Genomic DNA, 25,306 nt, shown 5'->3' with positions numbered 1-25,306 from the left:
GCTGCCAAATACACGCAATTTGAACACATTAGGTTTGTGGTTATACAACATTTAGTATGGTTTTTTAGTTTTCTCCAATGCCGACATAGGACTTGGGTTGATCCGGTTGATCAGATAAACTGCATGATTCGTTTTCACATAGAGCTCATAGAGACGGCCTTTCAGCATATACTCTGAGCCTTTCAAGATAGAGTTCAAGTTCACCATTTAAACTGCCATCACTGCCATTCCTCGTTCTGCGACTTTCTTAACATAAAAAAAGTTCGTAAAAAGACCAGGTACATACAGGACATTATGTACAGTGCAGTTCTCCATAATAGAGGCTTGTCAGCGACACTCCCAATTTGGCCACGATTATTATCGTTGGCATTTCCAGTGTACAGACATTCACCAAATAACGCTATCCAGAGTCCACCTGAACTCTGCTTCCACGTTCCTCTTCCATCGTCACGAAAGCCACATCTTCCTTGGAATCAACCATCTGCGCCTTTTGTTTTCTTCTTGTTTGGTTATAGTTCGTCGACGCTGTGCTGCCGTTTTACGTCTTTGTTTAACAGTCTCGATTTTACGACTGTAGCGCGTCATGAATTAGCGCTCGTTCTCTGCGGGTCAATCTGGGCAACAAACTGCAGATTGTCGAATTTATTTAGCCCTCTGGCTCCCTTGTACCATTCAACACCGCAATTCTTTAGGCCATTTGGCTTCTTGCTCATGCCATTTAGCACCACTTTCTTGTTGAGCCCCCTAATTCCTCGAATCTAGTCCCCGACAATGAACCTATCCTACTCCAACCAGCCAGGTGCCGAGGTCAGTTCGGCGCTTTCGGTGGAACAGGGTGTCCGGTTTGCTGATGCCCTAACAACCCGCGACTTCTGGTGTCTCGTCGGGGTCTACTCAGTCTAGTCCACGGCGATGAATCTAGTATACGCTGACGGAGAGTTCCCCGGTAAAAAAAGTACTTCTGATACCGCTTCTTCTTTGATATTCGCTATATTTCTCTTGGACCGGTAGGGTGCCGTGGTCGGTCCGGCGATTCCGGGCGGAGCGTAGCGTCAACCCATATATAAAACTCATACCGGTGCTCTGTCGCAGTTTGCTCCACTAGTTTCCGGCAGTGAATCTAGCCTACTCTGGCGGAGTTTCCCGAAAGCGTTGCTCGGTGTTTATCACGCCATTTCCGCTGTAAGGCATGATCGTCACCACTCTGTTTATTATCTGGGTTGATGTCCAGTCCTCCTGTTTCAAGCATCTCCCTACGTGTCGCTTCGAATCTCGGACATTCGAAGACCACGTGCTACGGTGTATCCTCGACGTTCTCACACGCCAGGCACACTGGTCACGTTGCGTGGCCGAGCCGCTGAAGATACTTCTTGAAGTAGCCGTAGCACGACAGGAGCTGTGTCAGGTAGAAGTTTACCTCTCCGTGTTTTCTGTTGACCTACGTCGACTGGTTTGGGATGAGCTGGTAGGTGCACCTTCCTTTCTCCGTAATATCCCATTCATGCTGCCACCTCGCTATCGAACCGATTCTCACCATCTTCCTAACGTTTCTAGTGTTTCTCCGATTGTAGCACTCGATATCCTCATAGGTTCACGTAGATGGGGATCATCCCGGCGATAACGCATACTGCCTCCGACGATATTGTACTGTACGCACACGCGACTCGTACGGCAACCAACCGGAACGTCCTCTGTTCAGTTGTTCGCGGTTGCGCTTGGTTTTCAGCGCCGCACCCCAGACTGGAACCCCATATCGCAGTATCGATGACGAAACACTAGATAGCAGGCATCTCGGGCTCTATTCTCACAGTCGCGATACTTAGTGACTAGAAGGAAATTATCATCTAGTCACTAGGTGACGTGACTGAGAGAGTAGGGCCCCTCGTGCTGCTTCTTGGACCGCCGACGTTTGGCATGGTTCTCGCTATTGCGTTCGTTGCCTTCGCCGACTTTTCGTAGGGGTAGTCGACGTGGTTGTTGAAGCTCAACCGGGCGTCGATTATCACTCTCAGTTGCTTCAGTGCACGTTTTGATGCTATTGCGTGCCTTTCGACGTCGATCTGCATTAGCTGAAGCGCTTTGCAGTTTCTAACCAAAACCCCTTTGTCTTGTGGTGAGCTTTTTGCAGCTTCACCCCAATCATCCAGCTCTCGATCGCGTCTATTATCTCCGTCACCGGTACCTCCACTTCTTCAAGTGTCCCACACATCACCGTTAGTGATACGTCGTCCGCGAAACCCACGATTTTCACTTTCTTGGGTAGTCACAGTGTCAAGACCCCATCGTACATCCCGTTCCAAAGAATTGGACAGAGAATGGAGCCCTGAGGAACGCCTGCTGTGACTCGTATTGACTTCTGCTCTTCGTTCGTCTCGTACAGCCACATTCTGCTCTGCTCCGCATAGATAGTTGGGGAGCTTCATTCGGTGCAGCTCTACGGCGATGGCTCTCCAGCTGGCGCTGTAAAATGCATTCTTCACATTTATCGTGACCACAGTGTAGTATCGATCTCCTCTTCGCCTCCGTTTAGATGCCTTCTCCGCACTCACGAGCACTGTCCAAATTGCATCCACTGTCGATGTTTCTTTGCGGAATCCAAACTGCATCTTGGACATTCCGCACTCGCCCTCCGTGCATTTTGTCAGCGTCCTAAGGATGATTCTTTCCAGGAGGTTTCCGAGTGTATTCAGTAAACATATAGGCTTATACGAGGCTGGATCGCCCGGTGGCTTCCCAGGCTTTGGCAGCAACACCAGCTTCTGTACCTTCCACATTTCGGGGAAGTTGCCGTCATCTAAAAACTTCTGCAGCACCATCCTGAACATGTCCGGATATGCTAGGATCGCAACTTTCAGCGCCCAGTTTGGTATTAAAATTGGTATTCCATCTGGACCGGGGGCTTTCATTGATTTTAGTTGCATCGACTCTTCTGTAAGCTCGTCGTTAATCACTTGCCAATGGTCCGTGGTTGCTTCTGTTTTTATTCCCCGTACGGTACGGGTAGCCAAGTAGTTGGATCGTGATTCGGGCAGGGACCCTTAACCCTTATCTTCAAAAGACTCGGACACATTTCAGCTAGCGTCGACGGGCCCTTCATTTCACGACACGATACGCATTCCCCCAAGAATTGGCATCTACTGCTCTGCACATCCCCTTATGGCAATCTGGCTTGCTCAGCTTGATCTCCCATTTTAAAGCGGCCCCAGCAACCCAAAACACCGCATTGTGCTCCGCCCTTCTCCGATCTTGCTCTCTGAGCCTGCCTTCTGGCTCTGAGACAAGCAGCACGTAGCGTACTGAGCATCTCTTTCCTCCAATAAGCTGGACGCCGTCAATTACTTGGCTCCAATTTTCGTGGCATTGTGGCGTCACAAGCCGTCGTAATTCCTCTTGTTAGATCAGCCGCATCCACGTTCTCGGTCCCGCTGTCTGGCCAAAGGGTCTCAACGAAGAGGTATTTGTTGAAGGATTTCAACACTCGCTCACCAGTTGTTCATATCTATGCTGCAACCAGGATAAGGTAGCGAATTGTCTGGTGCTCCGTATGGGTATACTTCTCGTATACTCCCCAGTCCATGTTCACCATCAGTGAAGGACTACAGAATGTGACATCGATGATAGGCTCCCTCCCGTCTCTCCGAAATATACTAGCGGAACCTTCATTGCACAATCGTACGTCTAACTTCGCTAGAGCTTCCTGCAGGATACTTCCTGGTTACTCTACTGCTCCACTGTACAACCCAGGTATTGAAGTCACCACCAACAACTACAGGCGATGAATTGCTCGGTTAATTGTTCTTCATTAGTCTGAACTACTCCACTATCCATCTTGGAGATGCGTAACAGCTGCACATGAGACACAGTTGGTTTTCTTGATCCATAAAATGTCTCGACCTTTCATCCATTCAGTTCCCGACATTCTTTTTGCTTCCCGCCATTCTCTCCATCTATTACGCTATATAGATCGTCTCGTCTAAGATGAGCCATTTAGCTTCCAGAATTTATCGAGGTCTACTCGGATATTTCTCAGCTGTGAAACTACCCTACTCCGACTGAGAGTTCCCTGGCGACGGAATTTCGCTCGGTACCGATGTCCATTTTGTGTACCAATTCGCTCCCAGTTGTGGCACGATACAAGTGAGACATTCAGCGCCTCGCTTCATCGCAATTTACTTGATGTAGTCGTCAGTGGTAGACCTAGCCCCCACAACGAGCCAACCAGTAGGTGCCGAGGTATGTCGCCAATTTTCACTACAAGGAAATATTTTCAGAAGATAACTTTTGTAAACGAAACTTGGAGAATTCCATGTGAAATATTAGGCACCATTTTGTCACATTCTCCCGTGGTAAATTTTTCGTTGAAATTTGGTCACAAACCCAAAGCTACTACGCCATTGGCTCACTCGTTTTTTGCGCTTTGGTCCCGAATTTCGTCCAGCTCCTGGCACACTGTCATCCGTTACTGGAACCTTTGGAGTAAAAAATAAATCGGGGAAAATCCTCGAGACGATTGAATGGTGTTTCTCCATCATTTCTCCCAAGGTGCAATGCCACAACCCAGGATTTTGCACGTGGGCGAACAAAATCCTTTTGCAAACGGTTTGCTGATTTTGCATAACATAGCGGATGTAAACAATACACTCGGAAGAGAAATTGGGCAAAATTTAGTTCATTTCGGTCACCTATGAAACAAGTTACGCAAGTTTGAAAGTGTCGCAATAATTAACGATTCATCCTTTAGTAGGGGGTGAAGAGCGATAGATAGACTCTTTACTGGATAATTCACAGAAACGCATCGTTCGGCAAATTCGGTTTACTTATTTTTCTTGGCGCCAACTGCTTCTTCACTTGGGAAAACACGTCCTCTGCTTTTCTCTTCGGCGAGTTGAATCAAACCCGATAAGGGGTACGTCGCTAATGGAATGTGGAGGAGACTGGCAGGTAGAAACTCGAACGATGACTCCAACGATAGAACGATTGGAAAGGATTTCGGACTGGAAACTGCGGTGCAACGTGCCATTTAGACAATAATATCTTTTATTTTTTCTCTCAAAGTATTTGCCCTTTGATTTGTTTCGCTAAGGATAATTATAACTTGCCTTGCGTTTGTGTTTTTTTTTCTATTACCATTTTGTTTGTCTAACGATAATGTTCTAAACTGTATATGTAATATGTGTTCCTTTAATATATGTGTACGAGTGTGTATATATATAGAATATAGTCTCAGTAATGCAAGCGGGCGAAATGAAAAAAAGACACTGCGAAGCCTAATTTTTAAGTTATGTTTCATAAGCTTGAGGTTTACATGCACTTCTGCCTGTTGAGGAATGAGAGAAAAAGAACAAAAAACAGCTTCAACATTACAGAGAACCTTATCTATCATAAGGTGTGCATTGGAAAAGTATAATTTTTACGAAGCGAAGTTCGTTTTGGTCATTCTTTACTTTTTTTTGAAAACATCTATGCGAGGGGTAAGAATTGATCAAATTAACTAGCTAGAGCAGTAAGCCAAACGCAACTCACGCAAACTGGCCGATCTTCCAAAGGCAAACTAACATGCGATTGTCTCTTACTCACTAATGCTATAACTGAGCACGACCTTTCCTATTTTCTTGCTTGATATTTTGGTTTTTCGGTAAATATAGGCTTCCTCTACGATTTTGTAACGCTGTCGCAACATTTTTATTTTATTTTACTTCTTTCTCTGCTAGACTCAACAAACTTTGATTATTTGCCTCATTGAATGTTTTGTTCTCAGATGTGCTTGTGTTCGAACCTGAACGTAATTTATGGGGGCATGATCCCAGACGTGAACCAAACAAACACTGTAGAATGTAATAAGCAAGCGATTAGTTCTGGTTCTTCTACAACCGCAAGCAACTTGGTAGAGCGGCAAGCGTAATCCATAATATGGCCTTTCGGAATAAGCGGGGAAAGCATATCCGAGATGGCTATAGGTACTTACACGGGTTCTGATTCGGATCGAACAGAAAATAAAAATTAAAAAAAGCTGCGTCTCAACGCCGCTCGAATTCCTATGGCACTTTTTCTCACTTGAGTGACGAACTTGAAAAACATAGTATTTGTACTTCCCACATAGTGTTTTGGATTCGTCTGGGTTCGGTTAGTGAGCAGTGATTGATCACTTGTCCACCCCAGGCGAGGTGATGCGTGGAAGGATGACAAACAAAATGGTCGTTGATTTCGAACAGTTACATAATAAAATAAATAAAAATAGTTCGCTGTCTGTGGTATTTTTTTTAGGTATAGAATAGGCAGTAGAAAAACGCTAGACATTCCCATTTTTTGGTTGCAAATAGGGCTTGTTGGTCTTTGGCAAAAATGTACCGTTGGTATGTTGGTTGTTGCAATTCTAGGAACTAGTCATATGTCCAAAAAAAATTACCTCGCTGTTTATCTCCAGAGATAGGGAAATGGGGAATCTAAAATTTGGAAAAAATGCGGTACACTTCTCACGAAATTTCTATTTGGGATCGCTAGGTGTTCAGCGTAGTTTGAGAATACTATCCAATCTACTTTAAAGTCAACAAGGAAAAACAAGAATGCCGTTCTATCGATGCTGAATTTTGCTCACTCTGTCGGAAATGGACCACGAATTTGGACAAAAATATGACCAGCAACCTTTGCTAAAAAACTTGGTTTGAACAGGAAACAGGTACGAGCAAAACATAGGGGAGTAGAAAAGCTTTAAATTTTCATTTTTTTCCGATAAGATTTTTCATTGAAAACCCCCGGGACAGTGGATTGCACTGGTGTTGCATTGTCTAGCAGAAGAGCAGACCACTAGACGTATTTCATTCTCACTTCTGCTAGAAAGTGCAAAACCAGTGCAATCTACTGTCCCGGTGTTTTTCAATGAAAAACGACATAATATTTTGACCTTCACAAATATTATTCACAATGATCTAGTGTACAAAAGTAAGTGTCCGCATTCCTTTAGACGTAGCAAACAAACCACGGACATCTTTCAACATTGTGCAGTTCCCAGGGACGCCAACATATTATAGCAGTTTGCACCGCAGAAAGTTACATTTGCAGATGTTACCATTCAACGGCCAGAGCTCCCAAAATAAAAAGCGAAATGAGACAAAACAAATTAAAACCGATATAGCTGGCATACTATTATTGCAAATAATCCTATTCATCCCGCGCGCCTCACGTCCACATCTAACCTATTACTGTTCAATTATATTGCAATACAATGCAATCGACTTCCCATGTTTGCAGTATAAACATATCTTATATTTAATGACTTAGCTGTTCTGGATTATGCTTGCTTCTACTTCCTTGCCTTGCTCCGCTTTTATATTAATTGATGAGTATAAGCATTAATTTTTATCTCGGCTTGATTTAACAACTATGCTTTCCTCTAAGCATTTCTATATATATTTATATAAAGTTATACATTTATGTGTATTGAATTCACACTACTACCTTGTTGATTATATTCCAGTGTTTTAATATAAGTAAAAAATAGTTTTTTAGTTGAAGAAGCTACACAGAATGTAAGCGGAACGAAAATACAACAGAAAATATTCACATCTTTTTATGTGTCGCTTCCGGCAACTCCCTTTTCCATCAGAAGGATTTATACAGCGATTACACAACGAGTTTCTGTATATAAATAGGCTACGTGCGTGTAATTGTGTTGCTGAATGTCGGTGTTCAATGTAATGTGTGTATGTGATGATACTCACAACTGCGTACAACACTTTTTTTTTCGTTCGCTTACTCAGTACGATTTTTCCTTTCGGTAACTAACTTTATACAAAAAAAACCTTTTCTCTTATGCACGAATAAACTACAATTACTAGTAGACTGTGTGTATCTGTTCAAGAGCGGGTAGGGTGATAACTTTAAGTGCTTAACCCTAAACCTTTCTCTGCTGGACTTTCTCTAAACTTACTATACAGTTGTGAGGCTTTCACTAAGAAGCCCATCGCGTTCGTTCCATGTACAACAGAACAAAGCGGGATCTCTCTAGTACTTACGGTTTGGTGAATTAATGTTTTTTTCAAGACGATTCAGACTTTGAAGGGTACGTTTCAATCTGTTGGTAGTCGTCGTTGCCTTAGACATTATCGGTTTCTTACCACCGGCAGTGGTAGATGGCGTTTTAGTGCTCATTGCTTTACTACCGGTGGTAGGAGCAGTCGGTTTTGTACTCGCCGCCGGGGTCATCGTCCTAGTCGCCGTTGTCGTCGCAATAGGTTTACCTTGGCTTTCATCCGGACCTAGTGGCATCCTTTTGGAATGGAAAGTGATTCGTTTGGTATGTGCGGTCCGTGCGGGACGGATAGGAGATGAGTAGGGGATAAAAAGACAAACACAAAAACAGACAGTATGTTCGTATAGACAAAGAGAGAAGAAGAATACATAGAAAGCGAAAGAGTATACAGTGTGGGGGAAACAAAAGAAATATAGGTTAAAAAACTTGTTCGTAATTTGGATGGTTTAGTCTCTTCACCGTGTACGGGTTGCTGGCCTGAAAAGAAGCAGATATGAAAAAAAAAAGTGTTTTAATGATAAGTATATGAATATTGAGTTAAAATAATAAAACTAGAACTGTTCAAATGGGTTCTTGCTCCCATGTCGTAGGAAGTTACAAACGCAGAACTCTCTCCTTCATTTCCTGCTTCCTGTTTAGTTTTTCTATTTTTTGTACTTAATTAATAAATTGATTCTTGTTATTCTTCTTCTTTTCATTATAGATCGAGAGATAATGATTTTTATTGGAGATTGCCAGACATTTCCTTTCAAGTCAGGAATAACTCAGGGTGGTTACTTGGGACCGTTGATGTTTATATTTTACTTCAATGACATGTATTTAGTGCTAAAAATCCTCAGCGGTCCTTTGCTGTTAATATCTTGAAATCTTCGCTGATTGTGGTGTAGCAAGCACCGCGTGTTTTTTAATTCTGAAGAAATCGAGATTTGCGGAATTGTCGACGGTGGACAATGTATTCGAAGAGACTTTGATTGGCCATCAGTTATCAAGAAGACTTTGGAAAAACTAAATGTAGATCTTGCTAACAAAATTACCATCAGCACTTACCACATGGAGGACCGATAATTCATCAACGATGTCGCTTTCTGCAGCCATGAAGTGGCAGGAAACATGACCAGGAGGAATCACGTGACTGGCAGCTAAGTGAGCGGAGATGGACAAGGACATGTTCGTCGAAACACTTAGACCTAAGGGCGTACGATGCGACCATGCTGAGGAATGGCCGAGCCTGGAGAAAAAGTTAGAGAGCTCGCAATAACACCGAGAGCGAAGAAAAAAATAGGTATGCAGACCTGCAAGAACTGCTCTCAATGAAGGAATCAAGCTAAGCAAGAAAGCCTATTTTGAGGAACTTCCTCTACAAAGTCAAAGCGTATTCTTGGGGAGACGTCTACAGAGTTACAATGGCGAAGATAAAAAGCTCTACTATACAACCTGAAATGTGCCCGGAGATGAAAGTTGTCATCGAAGCGCTTTTCCCGCAGCATGAACGAACGATCTGGTCGCTTCCACCGTACATTGAGTATTTATTTATATTTATTTATATTTAACAATTTACGTCCATCTGACAATGAGTCTTAATGAACTAAATTACAAATAATTAACCTAAAGTGATAACAAACGATTTCTAAACTGTGCAGAACTAATGACGAAGTCGAAGTTGTCGGTAAAATCGTTGAAGCGACGAACTATTGCTAGTATCGGGCTGTTGGCAGCGTAGTTAGTGTTACGCATTTCAGTCTGCAGCAGTGTTCGAGGACGAAGGACACGGGTTGGTGCGTAGAGGTTAATTTGTGATAGGAGATCGGGAACATCATATTCGGCGAGAAGAAGCTTAGATACGAAGGTAGCTTGCGACGCGTGTCTACGATCTTCTAAAGTGTGCAGTCCTAGTAATCGACAACGGTCTTCGTATGGCGGCAAGTTCAGCGGATCATTCCAATGCAATTGACGTAACGCATATCTTATGAATCTGCGCTGGACGGCTTCAATTCTTTGGGTCCAAGTTGCATGGTAGGGGCACCAGACGACGTTTGCGAATTCCAACTGTGAGCGCACCAGCGAACAATACAACGCTTTGAAGCACAAAGGGTCCCGGAATTCGTTGGATATTTTGAACATAAAAGCTAGTAGACGATTAGCTTTGTCAATGATCGCTGAGAAGTGATGGGTGTACGTTAGCCTTTCATCAAGGATGACGCCCAAATCTTTAACATGATCAACGCGTTGGAGCTGAGTTCCAGCGATGTTGTAGTTGAAATTAAACATGTTCCTCGTTCGATGGAAGCTGATAACAAAGCATTTAGCAACACTAAGAACCATCATGTTTCTTTTACACCAACTATAAAAGGTATCAACGAGATACTGTAGCTCACGGCAATCGGCTTCTTTCCTTATAATTAGAAATATTTTCAAGTCATCGGCGAAGAACAGTTTCCCTCCACGCATTAAGACGAAAGCCACATCATTCACGAACAGTGAAAACAATAGCGGACCAAGTGTGCTACCTTGAGGAACTCCAGAATGATTGGAAAAGGACTCAGATTGTCACCAATTTGAACAACGACTTTACGGTGATCCAGGTATGATCGAAGCCAACGGCAGAATCGGGCAGTGCATCCAAGTTTATCAAGCTTCGTTAGCAGTATCTCATGGTTAACAGTGTCGAAAGCAGCCTTAAGATCTGTGTAGATCGTGTCCACCTGCAGTTGTTTGGACATTTGTTCCGTACAAAAGGATGTGAAGGAGACCAGGTTCGTCTCCACCGATCGACCGGGAAAGAATCCGTTGCGAAGTGATTCCCCGGTAGTTCTCGATGTTGCCTTTGTCACCTTTCTTGTGTACCGGAAACATGACTGAACACTTCCAATCATCGGGGAATTTTTGCTGCTGAAATGACACATTGAAAAGGTGCGTCAGTGGAATCGCTAAAATATCCGAACATTTTTTCAGAACAGCTGAAGGCATTGCACTTAGTCCTGGAGCATACAACGATTTCGTTTTTTGTATTGCAGAGAGAACCGATTGTTCTGAAATGGTGAATACATCCATATCCACCGCACCAACGGGAACATCACAAGACGCGTTTTCGAGCTCGATGGCAGTTGGCGCATCAGTAGTGAAGACACTCGAGAAGTAACTGGCAAATAGAGAACACTTTGTCGCCGTCGTAGTCGCTACTTCGCCATTGTAAACCATCCTAGACGGAAGACCCGTTTCCTTCCTCTTCGTATTAACAAAAGTCCAGAAGCCCTTCGGATTTCGTCGTAAGTTTTGTTGGATGCGGTTCACATATCCTTTGTACAGCAGTTTATTATAACAGCGGTACTCATTACTGGCTATTACGAAAAAGCGCTTGAGAATAGGGCATCATCGATTTGTGTACGCACGTAGAGCTTTGGCACGAATGCGTTTCAGATTCCGAAGCATTGCGTTCGACCAGGGAGGCTTCCTGGGAGGTTGATAATTTGGAACAGATTTTTCAACACAGTCAAGGAGTAACCGATTATAGAGATCAACTGCAACATCTACATCCACTTGATCAAGTAGTACACTCCAGTCAATCAGCAACAGTGAGCGGCGTAGAGCTACTAGACCAGTTTTGCGAAAATTACGACGATTCACAGCTAAACCTTCTTCATATAGTGGTGAACTAATGGTGGAAATGGATATTTCTAAAGCGGGATGATAGTTATCCAAAGGAACGATCGCACTGGAAGCTTCACTCACTGAACACTCAGGCAAAGCATTCTCATTGACAAAGACAAGGTCAAGAAAACGAGATTGATGGTTGGAAACCGTGCTTACTTGACTTAGTCCGTGAAAAGCCATTCCGTCCAGAAGTAAGCGGCTGGCAGGATTTGTTGTCGAGGATAACGGGTTAGGGTAAGCGTACCCACGTCCAGATGACACCCACATGAGTCCTGGTTGGTTGAAATCGCCAAGGACTATCATCACATCGTTTGTATCTGCCTGAGAAGAAGCGCGCTCTATGGAGTCTAGGTGGAACTGCGTAATAGAACAATCAAGTCGTTTTTCTGGAGGAATGTAAACAGCTCCAATAAAGTAGTTCTTCGTTTGCGTAGTAATCTTCGTCCAAACTGCTTCAATGCTTGATGAACTATCAACACCAAACTCACAGGAGGTAAGTGCGGAAGAAACAGCGATTAAAACTCCCCCGCCGCGACCATGGATACTGTTACGAGCACCTCGATCCGCACGATAAACCGCGTAAGAATTCCCGAAGAGCTGCATCGATGTAATACGATCATCAAGCCAAGTTTCCGTTAGAACGAAAATATCGTAGTCACCGTCAAGAGCAGCCAAGTACAAGTCCTCGATTTTCGTCCTGAGCCCTCTGACGTTTTGGTAATACAACCGCAAACCATCGACGCCATGTGCAAAGCTTCCCGACAAATTGCAGGGACGTGATGTATCCGATGGCAAGCTGGAAACCAGAAGGTTTTCAGGAAGCGGATCGTCATTTAAAGCAAAATACTCGCCTGAGAAGGGAGTTGGGAAGACCCCCTCACGACCTCCGAACGCAGGGCCGGGACGACTAAGCTGGTCGCTGGCTGGTAGCACGACTGCGTCGGAGCGCTCGGGGGCTTCCGTAGTGCGGCATAACAGGCGTCCCGGTGATGGCAGCGCAGCGTGAATTCGTTTGTGCAGTCTCGGCGATGACGGCGGAACAATGCTTCTTCGTAACGGTGGCAAGTTGTGCAAGAAAGGAATTCGGAAATCGGCGATATAACGTGTACTATTTCCCATCAGCTACTTAGTCACCATTGGGCTTTCCAAATTCTCAGTATGATTACATCCGCTTGGAGTTTGGAGTCGGTTAAGTCCGGGTCCACGATTGGGTTTTATTGACATGTTAATGGATTCTCGAAACAGCAGGCCCTCGGGCCAAGTAGACGGAGTAAGTGCTATCTGTTTCAGTACTGGATCAAGGCCAATCTTAAACGACACGAAGGACAAATTTGTCGTGTCTTTACCCTTTGGCACTAAACGCACGATATCAGTGGTACCTTCAACATTCAAACAACGAAGAACGATTTTCTGGACGTCACTGTCGGTGATCTGTAAGTAGGGGTTTGCCCACTACTCGGGTTCTTATTTGCCCGGCGTACCCTTCTTTTCAGGGCGGCCTAGGTGCTCCTACCGGAATTTCGGATTTTCGTATAATAACAAACAAAAAGAGAAAAAAACAAATAAATTCTAAATTTACCGACTTTTATTCTCCTCTCCTCTGTGCTGCACTCTGCCGGTGAAACTAATCAGCTTTCGGCGATGGCGGAAGGCGAAGGTTTATCCGACCGGCCGGGACTCCGACGGCCGTGTTCTCCCGCAGGTACCGTTGGCTGCTATTGCAGCGGTCCTTTACAATTAGCCAGGGAGGTGAGCAAGGCTCTTTTGTTAGAACCTCCCTAGCGACGGGGCGATTAATCGCCGGGTCCACTCACTCCCCGTGAATGGCCCAGGTAGATACCGCAGTAAACTACCTCAGGTGGATCCGTTGTCCTACCTGCTTCGCCCTCCTTTGCGATTAACTGTGGAGGAGAGCTATGCTCGTTCGGCTGATCCTCCACAGTGAGGGCGGCGTGGTGTCACTGGGTCCTTTGTAATTAGCCGGGGGAAGCGAGTGGCTCCTTTGCGATTAGCTTCCCGTTCCCGGCGACCCAACACCGCACTATACACTGTGCCCGAACCACGGGCCGACACTTTCCGACGGTCTCAGTTTGCCGTCGCACGCGCGCACTGAAACTTTTCTCTAGTGGCGGAAACTGTCCCACAAAAACTTATTACGGACGTCTGTTATTCGCCGTGGTTCGTCACTTTCTTCTCTCTAACACGATGGCCGCCTTCCGCACTCGACTATCACAAACCGCCAACCGCCTTGTCGCACAGCTGTCAACGATGAGCAGCATAACCAGTACACACGAATTTTTGCAAGAGGAGAGCGGTAGCCTACCTAAGCCCTATGTTACTAATTCACAAACATAAAACAAAAATTATCTAACCTATCTGTACGAATAAAACCGTTCACAAACGCGAAAATGAACAAAAATTTACAACTAAATGTGAACGGTACCGAACAGCGGTGAGCATAATTTTACGTAAACAATACACTCTACGGAGTGTATACGCAAAAAAAGGGTATATTTCCACCCAGTGCAAAATTGTTACCCTGGCGGGTTACAATCTCGCCCACACCGGGTGGAAAAAAAATTGGAAACAATTTTTTTCTAACCTAACACCTAACACCGATACAATAATAATGAACGAAATGAATAAATAAATAAATAAACAAAGAAAAACTAACTACACCTAATTATTTCTTCCGCAATTTATAAATAATTCATCCAAAAAAATTAATCGACCGAGTGTCCTCATCGGTGAAATGTTTGCTCAAGTTTGGTCTGATAATACTGACAGCATACGCGAAGCGAGAGGCTATCAGCCATCGTCATTACTCGGCTATGGGTTGAACCCTAAATCCAATCTGAAAACAAGATCGGTAACAACTCGAAATTCCCAAAATTCTGCAAGTGGCATTGACAATTTTCAATGTTTCAACTTGCAGGGGAACGGTTGTCGGCATTATTTTGCTTGTTTTTTTTTCCTCGACTGTCCAGAAATGCCTCGTGTTCTTACGGTACCAGTACTACACGCTTGTGTTGGGGTTTCTATCCAAATACATTCATACAATTATCCCATTCATTCATCCTCAATCACTGGCCTACTCGATCATTCACATTCCGATAAGCACTTCGAATTAACCCCAAAACAATTTTATCTTATCATTCACACATGCATTCATTCACTCTGTTCGATTCCGCACTCATAAATTCACTCATACAATACCGCTTAACACGTCATCATTTCTCCCACTCGCAGACATTCCGGACAAAATGTTTGTATATTCGTCCCTTTTCGCCTCAAAACGCTTCGTACATGGCAAAAGAAACGTTTGAGAGGGACCAAAGAATGTCTTTCGCATAATTTAAACAGATCAAAATGATTCCCGCTGGAATCAAACGAACCACCCCAGGTTTAACCACAAACCCAAAATTATGCGAAATGAAATTTTATTCGATTCGAAATCGAAGACACGAGGCGCTTTTTTTACCCCATTCGCTCTTCCACTCACACTACTCTGATCCAAATCGGGCTACACCTGCATGATGCAGAGCATTGATGCGAACATCGGGGAAAGTGTCAAATCGATGATCCATTCGATATGATGAATGAATCATCAAAATCGTAAATAAAAACAAAACAGTTCGCGAAATCGGTTAGCAAACTGTTTTTTTTCGTTTACGGTCGGCTCCGGAGTAGTAGTCGCGCAGGAAACCCATTTCCGCGAGTGTTGTGTCCCTGTTGGAAAAGGGAGTAGTGATTTTCTTGTGAGATTGTGCTCCAAACAAGGAGATTTTATATAATTTAGTGCACCCGTAGGTGCGAGTGTTCCCCACAGAAAGGGGTTTTTGAAAAATTTTATGTTGCCGAACACGGCAGAAGAATGATATGTATGCATCCGGCGGTGAAAAGACGGTACAATAGGTTCGTTTTGTTTCTGCCAAACACTGGTATTGGTTTGGTGAGAAAGTTTTCTTTACCGTAACCGTCTCGACCGCCGGAGCAAAGCAAATTAGTGGATAATTTGGTTACCTCACTGCGCGAGTGGGGCGCAAAAGAATTTTTTTGTATTTGTTTGCCGAACACGGCAGGTAGTGTATTTAGATGCGTCCGGTGCCCGGGAGAACGGCACGGTATAAGATTAGTGTTTTTTTTTAATAGAGTATTCCACCCTACCGTAGTCGTCATCGGGGCCGGAGCATATATTTCGTGCGAGTGTTTGTTTACCACACTGCGTGAGTGTGGCTCTGGAAAATTGCAAGAAGGTGTTGAAGAACCTTCTCGCGGCAGAGTTGGTCTTCCATAATAAAAATAGAGAAGTCGGAGAAATGTTTATTGTTTTTTTTATTTCGGACCAAAGTCCGTGTTGTTGCCGTAGGGAACTGACGGCTGCTTTTGGAAAACTCCCAAGTGAGTAATCCATATAAAAGCATACCGTCAGTCCACAGACGGCACGGAAAAGTTTTTATGCTGGTTTAAGGAGATTTGCTGGCCAAACTCCGAGATTTTTACCTGCTAAATCCTCCAGCTCGTAGGAGGATACACCTTTTTTTGAGACAATTTTTGCCGGTAAGTATTGTGGTCCAAGTTTAGCATTGTAAGACTCGAGTGCATTCGACAACTTCATGTTTCGACGGTATACCATTTGTCCTGTTTCAAAAGGTTTGGAGAACTTTCGATGACGCAAGTTGTACTGATGTCGAATGCCCTCGCTTGCCTTTGCCAAATTTTTGACAACAATCTCCCGGATTTTGTCTATCTGTTGGTGTCTTGTTTCTAGGTCATCCTCACCGGAAATCCTGCTGAAGTCATCGGCAGATGCCATTTCACACCCGTGTATAATGAAATGTGGACTAAACCCAGTGGAGGAATGAACGGTAGTATTTAGGATGCGCTCCACATCGGTGATGTGGACATCCCAGTTGCGCTGCTCGGTTCGAGCATATGCCCGGATTGCGGTGTTTATCGAGCGATTTGTTCGCTCCACTGGGTTAGCCTGCGAATGATAGCGGGAGTTCAGCCAATGTTTGACGTTGGTTTCTTTTATGAATTGACTGAACTCCTTCGAGGTGAAAGTGGAGGCATTGTCGCTTAGCAGAATTTCCGGGCTGCCATGGCGATTGAACCACTGTTCGCGCAGTATCGTACAGAGTGACGTACTAGCGATTTTGCGAACGGGGGTTAACATGACGTACTTACTGAAGACGTCGAGGACGACAAGCAAGTGTTGATTGCCACGTTTGCTTTTTGGAAGAGGACCAATATAGTCCACAGAAACCATTCGCCATGGTGCATTAGTCGCACGCGACTTACCCATTTCGGGCTGGACTGGGACGAAAGGAGCTTTGATTTCCTTGCACGTCCCACATTCTCGAATAAACTTTCGTACTTCAGATCCCATACGAGGCCAGTAATATCGTAACTGCACTTCGTGGATCGTTTTATCGTATCCCACGTGAAGCAAATTTTCGTGGGTACGTTGAATCAAATCTTGACGGAACTCGGGTGCTGGGACGAGTTTCCAACTGAACCGCGAGTCGCACGGAACAACTTTCGAGTTTACATACTTGAAAAGTTGATCATTTTCTACTTTGAAGTCGGCATAGTCGTCAGGATTTTGGATAACTTTGGACTTCATGGAACAGTACCAGTCTGAGGTGGACAAAGCGGAAACGGCTGCTACGGCCCGGGATAACGCATCTGGAACGACATTGTCCTTGCCTTTCCGGTGCTCAATAGACATGTCGTAGAGTTGCAATTCTAAACTCCAACGACTCAAACGTGAACTGGTTTTCCATTTAGTCTTCAGTATCCATGTAATCGCTGACGAATCAGTGACCAGTCGAAAATGATAACCTTCCAAGTAACCTCGAAAGTGTTCAACCGCCATTATCACCGCCAGACCTTCCTTTTCAGTTGCATGATAGTTCCTTTGGGGAGTGGTCAGTTTGTGCGAAAAGTAAGCAACTACTTTCTCACCCTCGGGATACTCCTGCACCAGAACAGCAGCGACTGCTACGTCACTAGCGTCTGTCTGAAGAATGAATTCTTTGGAGAAGTCTGGTGGGACTAAAACTGGAGGAGTGACTAGAAGTTCCTTAATTTTAAGGAATGCGAGTTCTGCCTCGGAGTTCCAAACTAAGCTCTTGATTTTTGTTTTGAGCAGATCGGTCAAGGGAGCCGTTACCTCACTGAACCGATCAATGAAGCGGCGGTAATAACCGCACATACCTAGGAAACGACGAAGTTTCGTCACGGTAACAGGTCTCTCGTAGTCGAGAATCGGCTGAATTTTGTCAGGATTGACCTTGAGACCGTCCCGATTCAACAAATAACCAAGAAACTTAAGTTCGGGGACTCCAAAACGGGATTTTTCCAAATTGATGGTTAGGTTGGCTCTTGCTAGACAATCGGCCACTGCTTTGAGCAACTGTATGTGATGCTCGAACGTTTCGCTTACGACGATGATGTCATCTAGGTAGACGAAAACGTAAGGTTCCCATTTACCGCGTCCTAGAACCTGGTCCATCAGTCGCGCCAGAGTAGCGGGGCTGTTGACGAGACCAAATGGTAGACGAGTAAATTGGAACATACCCCTGCCGGGAACACTGAAAGCGGTATATTTGCGACTATCCTTGGCCAGGGGTACCTGGAGAAAGGCCTCCTTCAAGTCTATAGTAGACAGGTACTTCGCCTTGGGTAAGCCGCCCAATATTCGCCCAGGGTGGGGCAGAGGGTATGCATCTCGTACAGTACGCTCATTGAGAGGCCTAGCGTCTAGACAAAGGCGAATTGAGTCGTCTGGTTTCGTGACCGCCACAATATTAAGCGACCAATCTGAATCAGACTCCTCGATAATTCCCATAGACCGCCATCGGTCAACTTCTTCCCAGACCTTTGACAGTTTCTTTGGGCTCATGTGATAAGGATATCGGCAAACGGGTGCCGCACCTTGGAATTCATCTTTGATGACAATCCTGTGCTCTGTGAATGAGGTTGGGCTTAGCTTTCCGGGCTCTACTGCCTGGAAACACTTCTTTACTTCTTCTACGCGCGCTAACTGTTCCGAAGTGAGTATCGACTCGCGCGGTACTTCATCTTCTTCATCGTCTTCTGATTCCTGACCTGAGTTCAACAGAGCACAGTTTTGTATCTCAGGAGAAATCCCAAAGGCGCGCCAAAAGTCCATACCTAGAATGGAGTTGACGGTCAGATGCTCTACTACAAGAGTGCATAGGACCTTTGTCAAATTTTGAAAAGTATACGGGAGATACGCTTGTCCAATGATTGGTAAGGATTGACCATTTGCAGAACGTAGTTCGAATGGTCGTTCCAACCTTTTCAAGGGACTTTTCGAAAACTTTCGGTATAGCTTTTTAGTTATAATTGTGGCGTTACTACCACTGTCGAGCAAGGCTTTGAAGGATTTGCCGTACACAGCGACTATTGCAAATGGACGGTTATCGAACGGGTCGTCAAGGACGATGGTTTCGACAGACAACGAATTATCATAGTCCTCATCACGAGCCGGTCGAAAACTGTCGTAAATCTGGGGATGGATTGTTAGTTGTTCTTTGGAGCGCTGCTTTACTGCCAACTGCGACTTCAGTTGGTTCTGATCCCGTTTTTTAGGCAGTAAGGGCAACGAGAAACATCAAAACCTTTAAACGCACACACGATGCAGAAGACCCGCTTTGGTTTCCGACATTCCTCATGTTCGTGTCCTTTGTCTCCACAATTGTAGCAGACGCCGAGCACGGGAGGACGATGCTTTTCCACCAAATATTCCAGACACATTATAGGTTTCTGCGGTGGTTCGATCGGTTTTTGATTGTTTCCTTCGAGATTCTTGCCGTCCTGATTCCCTTGCTGTTTCTTTTTCTGGTTGTCAGGAGGCTTGCTTGAATCAAGACCTGCCGGTTTGGCATTCTTGTTCCAAAACGTTTTGGATTTTGCGTTGCCGTTATTCTGTCCACCTCCCTTTTGGTTTTGATTATTTTGTTTTTGTTTGTTTTGTGGTGGATTATCAGAATAAGCAGCAACTTCCCGAGAAGAACCGAAAACTTTCTGATAAATCGGCGTCTTGGAGGCGTCGATCGATTTACCAAGACTCATCAATTCTGAAAGCGTGTTCACTGGCCTGAGAATCAGCATTTGTTTATAATCGGCTTTCAGGTTCCGCTTGAGCACGTCGAGTTTTTCGCTCAGTGCCATTGGAACCGTCATAGCACGAAATATTTTTTCCATTTCCAGGAAGTATTCCTGGAAAGATTCGTTACGCATCTGCCGGCGCTGGAGAGCCTTCATCTTGAGCGTAGCATCAAGTTCAGGATGTACAAAATTTACCTTGAGCTCGCATACAAGATGGTTCCAGTTAAACAACCGGTTTTGCGCACGCATAGCCTGATACCAGGTCAAAGCATTGCCAGTGAACAAATGCATCGCAGAATTGAAAAGTTCGTCTTCGCACATTTGCTCACACGCAGCGTAACTCGCTACGGTGTCCAAGAATTCATTTAGTCCCGTTCCTTCATCAGTTCCAGCATACTTCCGAATTTTCCAATCAGCGACGCGCTGCGGGTTACGCGAGTAATTCCTTGGGGCTGCCATCGATCCGTTTCCCGCGTTGGTAGATATTGAAAAGTTCGGATAGGATGGTCCCGTCCGCTGTTCGGTCCATTCAGGAACGTGAGGCTGGTTCTGAGTTTGGTACGGGGCTGTGAATCCGGTATTCTGTTTCGGTTTCTCGATTGGAAGTGATGGACATATATTTTGTTGACCCGAGAATCCTCGCTTCAACACAAATTGATCGGGACTGGGCGCCAGTGTTGGGCGAGGAATTTCTGGTTCATCAAATGAATCGGGTACGTCCATCAAACGCAAATCTTCCAGATCGGTCTGCAGATCCATCTCGGGAGCACTTTCCTTCTGATGTACTAGTGCCCGAAGCTCACTGACGGATTCACGAAGTGAGACAACTTCTTGAACCATCTTTCTTAAAACTGACGAAATGGTTGTCAGTGAAGCAATCCCACCCATTAGCGTTTCAGTAGCTTTTGAAAAAGCATCAGACCCCTGAGACGCTAGGGCTCTATTATCGTCGGATTGCTGTCGCAATTGTCGAATCTCGTCCCTCATCTCGCACAAGACACGCAACAGGTCGTCTCCTACGAGCTGTTTGGAAAGAGATCCTTCGTTATCGGAAGGATTGGATCCCTGTGGAATTGCAAGTACATCTGTACTCAGCAAATCTCCCAAAATTTCTCCATCCTCCCCTTCTTGGTTGTCGGGAGGAAGTGCTGCCTGTTCGTCGCTGAAATGACTGGCATAAACTGCTAGAACTTCCTCCAGCAACCCCGAAATTTCCTGGTTGACCTCCCCTGCCGCATAATTTCGGATAACCTGGAGCCTAGACCCTAAATGAAGCAACCGTGTTCGGTAAATCTCCTTGTTTGGGCACCGGTACTGGAGATCTTCCTTGATTGTTAGTAATTTACCAAGGCAGATCTCCTTTTCTTCACCCACGTCACCCCGGAAATTGCGTACTAATTCCCTCCGAGACGACCGCTCATGCGACAAAATTCCCCGAAGACGCCGCTGCCGCTGGACACCCGAAAGATCCGAATCAGGAGAGATAAAAATGCTTCGAGATAGCAACTCAAAATCCAGCTCATCGAAATGCAAATGATCGACGCGCATGAACACACACGCTTGGTTGAATTTCTCCAACGCCATCATAACTTGCGCTATATTGGAAGAAATCACCAAGACACAAAGCATGTAAGTACTGACACGGTATTATTTCTGATTTTTCGCCCACTAACGATTCCCTTAAAATTTCAGGAAATCAAGCTGCTCCAAAAATGTCTCAAACCGGATTGAGAATACAAGGCGATTGGCCACCGCAACCGAATAAATGACAACAACCTTCAAACTACTCGTCCGGCAGACCAAACACAAACAACGCAATCCACAAATTCGGACAAAAAAGGAAAATGCAAAAATCAAAAAAAATATACCAAAACATGTAAATAAATAATAAATATACGACCGCGGAACAATATTGCGGAAGAAACCTCACCACTGTTCTACGAAAATCCTTGATTTAGTAGAAGCACCCCACACTCCGGAAGAAAAAAATATTTTCCAAAATAGGAAAATATTTTTTTCAGTGTGTTTTGCGCTGTGCGCCAAATGTAAGTAGGGGTTTGCCCACTACTCGGGTTCTTATTTGCCCGGCGTACCCTTCTTTTCAGGGCGGCCTAGGTGCTCCTACCGGAATTTCGGATTTTCGTATAATAACAAACAAAAAGAGAAAAAAACAAATAAATTCTAAATTTACCGACTTTTATTCTCCTCTCCTCTGTGCTGCACTCTGCCGGTGAAACTAATCAGCTTTCGGCGATGGCGGAAGGCGAAGGTTTATCCGACCGGCCGGGACTCCGACGGCCGTGTTCTCCCGCAGGTACCGTTGGCTGCTATTGCAGCGGTCCTTTACAATTAGCCAGGGAGGTGAGCAAGGCTCTTTTGTTAGAACCTCCCTAGCGACGGGGCGATTAATCGCCGGGTCCACTCACTCCCCGTGAATGGCCCAGGTAGATACCGCAGTAAACTACCTCAGGTGGATCCGTTGTCCTACCTGCTTCGCCCTCCTTTGCGATTAACTGTGGAGGAGAGCTATGCTCGTTCGGCTGATCCTCCACAGTGAGGGCGGCGTGGTGTCACTGGGTCCTTTGTAATTAGCCGGGGGAAGCGAGTGGCTCCTTTGCGATTAGCTTCCCGTTCCCGGCGACCCAACACCGCACTATACACTGTGCCCGAACCACGGGCCGACACTTTCCGACGGTCTCAGTTTGCCGTCGCACGCGCGCACTGAAACTTTTCTCTAGTGGCGGAAACTGTCCCACAAAAACTTATTACGGACGTCTGTTATTCGCCGTGGTTCGTCACTTTCTTCTCTCTAACACGATGGCCGCCTTCCGCACTCGACTATCACAAACCGCCAACCGCCTTGTCGCACAGCTGTCAACGATGAGCAGCATAACCAGTACACACGAATTTTTGCAAGAGGAGAGCGGTAGCCTACCTAAGCCCTATGTTACTAATTCACAAACATAAAACAAAAATTATCTAACCTATCTGTACGAATAAAACCGTTCACAAACGCGAAAATGAACAAAAATTTACAACTAAATGTGAACGGTACCGAACAGCGGTGAGCATAATTTTACGTAAACAATACACTCTACGGAGTGTATACGCAAAAAAAGGGTATATTTCCACCCAGTGCAAAATTGTTACCCTGGCGGGTTACAGATCATAGGGTGAAAACCAGACAAATATAACCAGAACTTTGGCGGTGGTGCTTCAGGAGTAAGAGACGTAACGGAGAGGTCACTAAGGTCAACCATATTTGTTCCATGGTTAACCGTAGCACGTACAGGCTGGCCTTGATTTCCACGGCGACGTTTCACTCCCAGTCTAGGCCAAACTGGCGTATCAGATTGACCACTAGAGCGAATTTGTTCATCATTCGTTCGATCGGCATGGTTTTGGCACACAGTTAAACGGTCGACTTTTTGGCTCAACGATTCAACAAATGAAGAAAGTTGTTGAATTTGAGTTAATAAATTTTCAACATTCGGTGTAGCAATTCCAGGTTCGACTTTAGCCTCAATATAAGAGCGCACACTCCTTCCATTGAGCTCATCGCGACACGGTGAGCAGAAAAAGACAATCTTTCCCTGCGACAGCAATTCCTTATTGGCGCGATGGTTAAAACCCAAGCACTGCTGGCCGATGTGAAAATATGTACCGCAAAAGCCACAACAGACCGGCTCAAGGTCATTAATCGGCAAATTACAAGCTCCGCACTGCTGCTTCTCCATCACTGCTACCTACACTTCACTGTACGGCACGAAAAAATAGCAGTGCTGGTACCGATGGAGAATGCAAAACAAATTCGGTAGCGGGTATTTTTCACAACACAAAACAGCGAATACACAGTTTAAAAAGTTATTTCGTCACTTCCCGATCAACAACACAAAGTTTGCGAAACGATTGGTAGTAACACAACAATTAAAACACACATAAAACGCGTCGAAAATTAAAAAATAGTCGGAGCGATCAAAACAAAACTGATTTCGGTTCGATCAAAACGAAAAAAGTAGAATGATTATTAGGAACTCGCAGACTTCCCATGAACATCAACAAGCTTGTACTTGTGTGAAAAATTTTGTGCACGCGTTCCACCTCAAACATGCTTCGTCTCGATGTACAGGTTCGCCTCGAACATCGAACCCAAGCGAACGATGTACAAACTCTAGTTCAAACATCCGTGTACGTACACCGGGTGCGTACAGGAGAACGACTCGCGCAAGGCAAAAAGATGCTCAACGCTAGTGATGATGTGAGTGAGACAGCAAACTGGCGCCACGAATCTGTGTGTACGCTAGGTGTACGCCCACCGTGTAAGTACATGGGGTTCGGTTGTGCAGATGAACATGTGCACGTATTTTGGTACGAAATAACGTGTTCGAGTTTGTACACAAAATGTGGGTTTAATATGAGCACAGAACCAGAGCAAACATTGTGTACGATGTTCATTTGGGAAGACTGTTAAGAAGAAACCCGAATAACCAACGAAGAGCTGATCGAAATGGCGAAAGTCATGAAGGTGAAGAAGGCCCCAGGACCCACACCTGGTTCTGAAAACAGCGATACAGCAGAGCCCGTATATGTTCAGGACAACGCTATAGAATTGCATCGATGAAGGTAGTTACGCGGACCACAAGAAACGACAGAAGCTGGTGTTGTTGCCAAAATCGGCAAAAACTTCCTGGAGAGCCTTCATCGTGTAGGCCAATATGTCTATTAGACAGAATAATCCTGAACAGGTTTACCTAGTACACCGCGAGTGAGACCAGCCTGTCCAACATGCAGTTCGGCTTCCGTAAAAGCAGGTCTATAGTGGATGACATAACGGTTGTGGAAGCTTCAGAGAGAGCACTGAAGAACACAGAAGGGTTTATCACTATTGCGCGGTGGTCATCTTAGATAGATGTAAAAAAATACTTTCAATAGCTCCAGTCTACACAACATGAGGGTTCCTGAGCATCTCTGTAGAATATTTAAGAGCTATTTTCAGAACTGAACACTGATCTACGAGAAAGACAAGGGAGAGAGAAGAATAACTATTGCTGCAGCGTTCCTCAGGGCTCTGTCCTCAGTCCGACGCTATTGAACGCGATGTACGATGGAGTATTGAAGCTGAAATTTGTCAGGGACGTGTGATGTGAGGCTCCAAGTATCATGGGGAATCACGCCCAACATCATAACAGAGGTGATTAGCAATAAAAAAGCAGTGCAAAAAGTGAAATCACGTTTGGAGAATATATCATCGACTCAAAACGTGAAGTTAAGAAATTGGGTGTGATAATCGTGTGAATTTTAGTAGTCACGTCGATGGCGATAAGCAGTAGCAAGAGGAGATTACTGGCGAGCGTATCAACGTCAAATTTCTAGTACGGTCCGGTTTCGAGCAATAAAGACGAGAAGATACAAGCCATGTTATAACATGGTCTCCATCATTGCCAGAATGGTTCCCGCTGTATTGCAACTGGAGGAGGATTAGGA

The 25,306-nt window shown here is 44.9% G+C and overlaps 1 protein-coding gene across 7 annotated transcripts in view; it reads right to left on the bottom strand.

The window, feature by feature from the left end:
• Positions 1 to 5,019: 5,019 nt before the first annotated feature.
• LOC131685654 (probable serine/threonine-protein kinase DDB_G0282963) overlaps positions 5,020 to 25,306 on the bottom strand; it is a 133,410-nt gene continuing 113,123 nt past the window's right edge. For all 7 annotated transcript variants that reach the window (XM_058969575.1, XM_058969566.1, XM_058969542.1 and 4 more), the window contains exons 9-10: positions 8,489 to 8,506; positions 5,020 to 8,266 (exon numbers count right to left, since the gene is read on the bottom strand). In XM_058969575.1, coding sequence (XP_058825558.1) covers positions 8,002 to 8,266; positions 8,489 to 8,506 — 283 coding nt within the window. In that variant the 3' untranslated portion in view covers positions 5,020 to 8,001. The remainder of the gene's footprint in view (positions 8,267 to 8,488; positions 8,507 to 25,306) is intronic.

The sequence above is a fragment of the Topomyia yanbarensis genome, chromosome 1 (genome assembly GCF_030247195.1).
Source record: "Topomyia yanbarensis strain Yona2022 chromosome 1, ASM3024719v1, whole genome shotgun sequence".
Classification (NCBI taxonomy): Eukaryota; Metazoa; Arthropoda; class Insecta; order Diptera; family Culicidae; genus Topomyia; species Topomyia yanbarensis.
The sequence above is the reverse complement of the archived record's forward strand: the minus strand, read 5'-3'. Positions and strand labels throughout refer to the sequence as shown.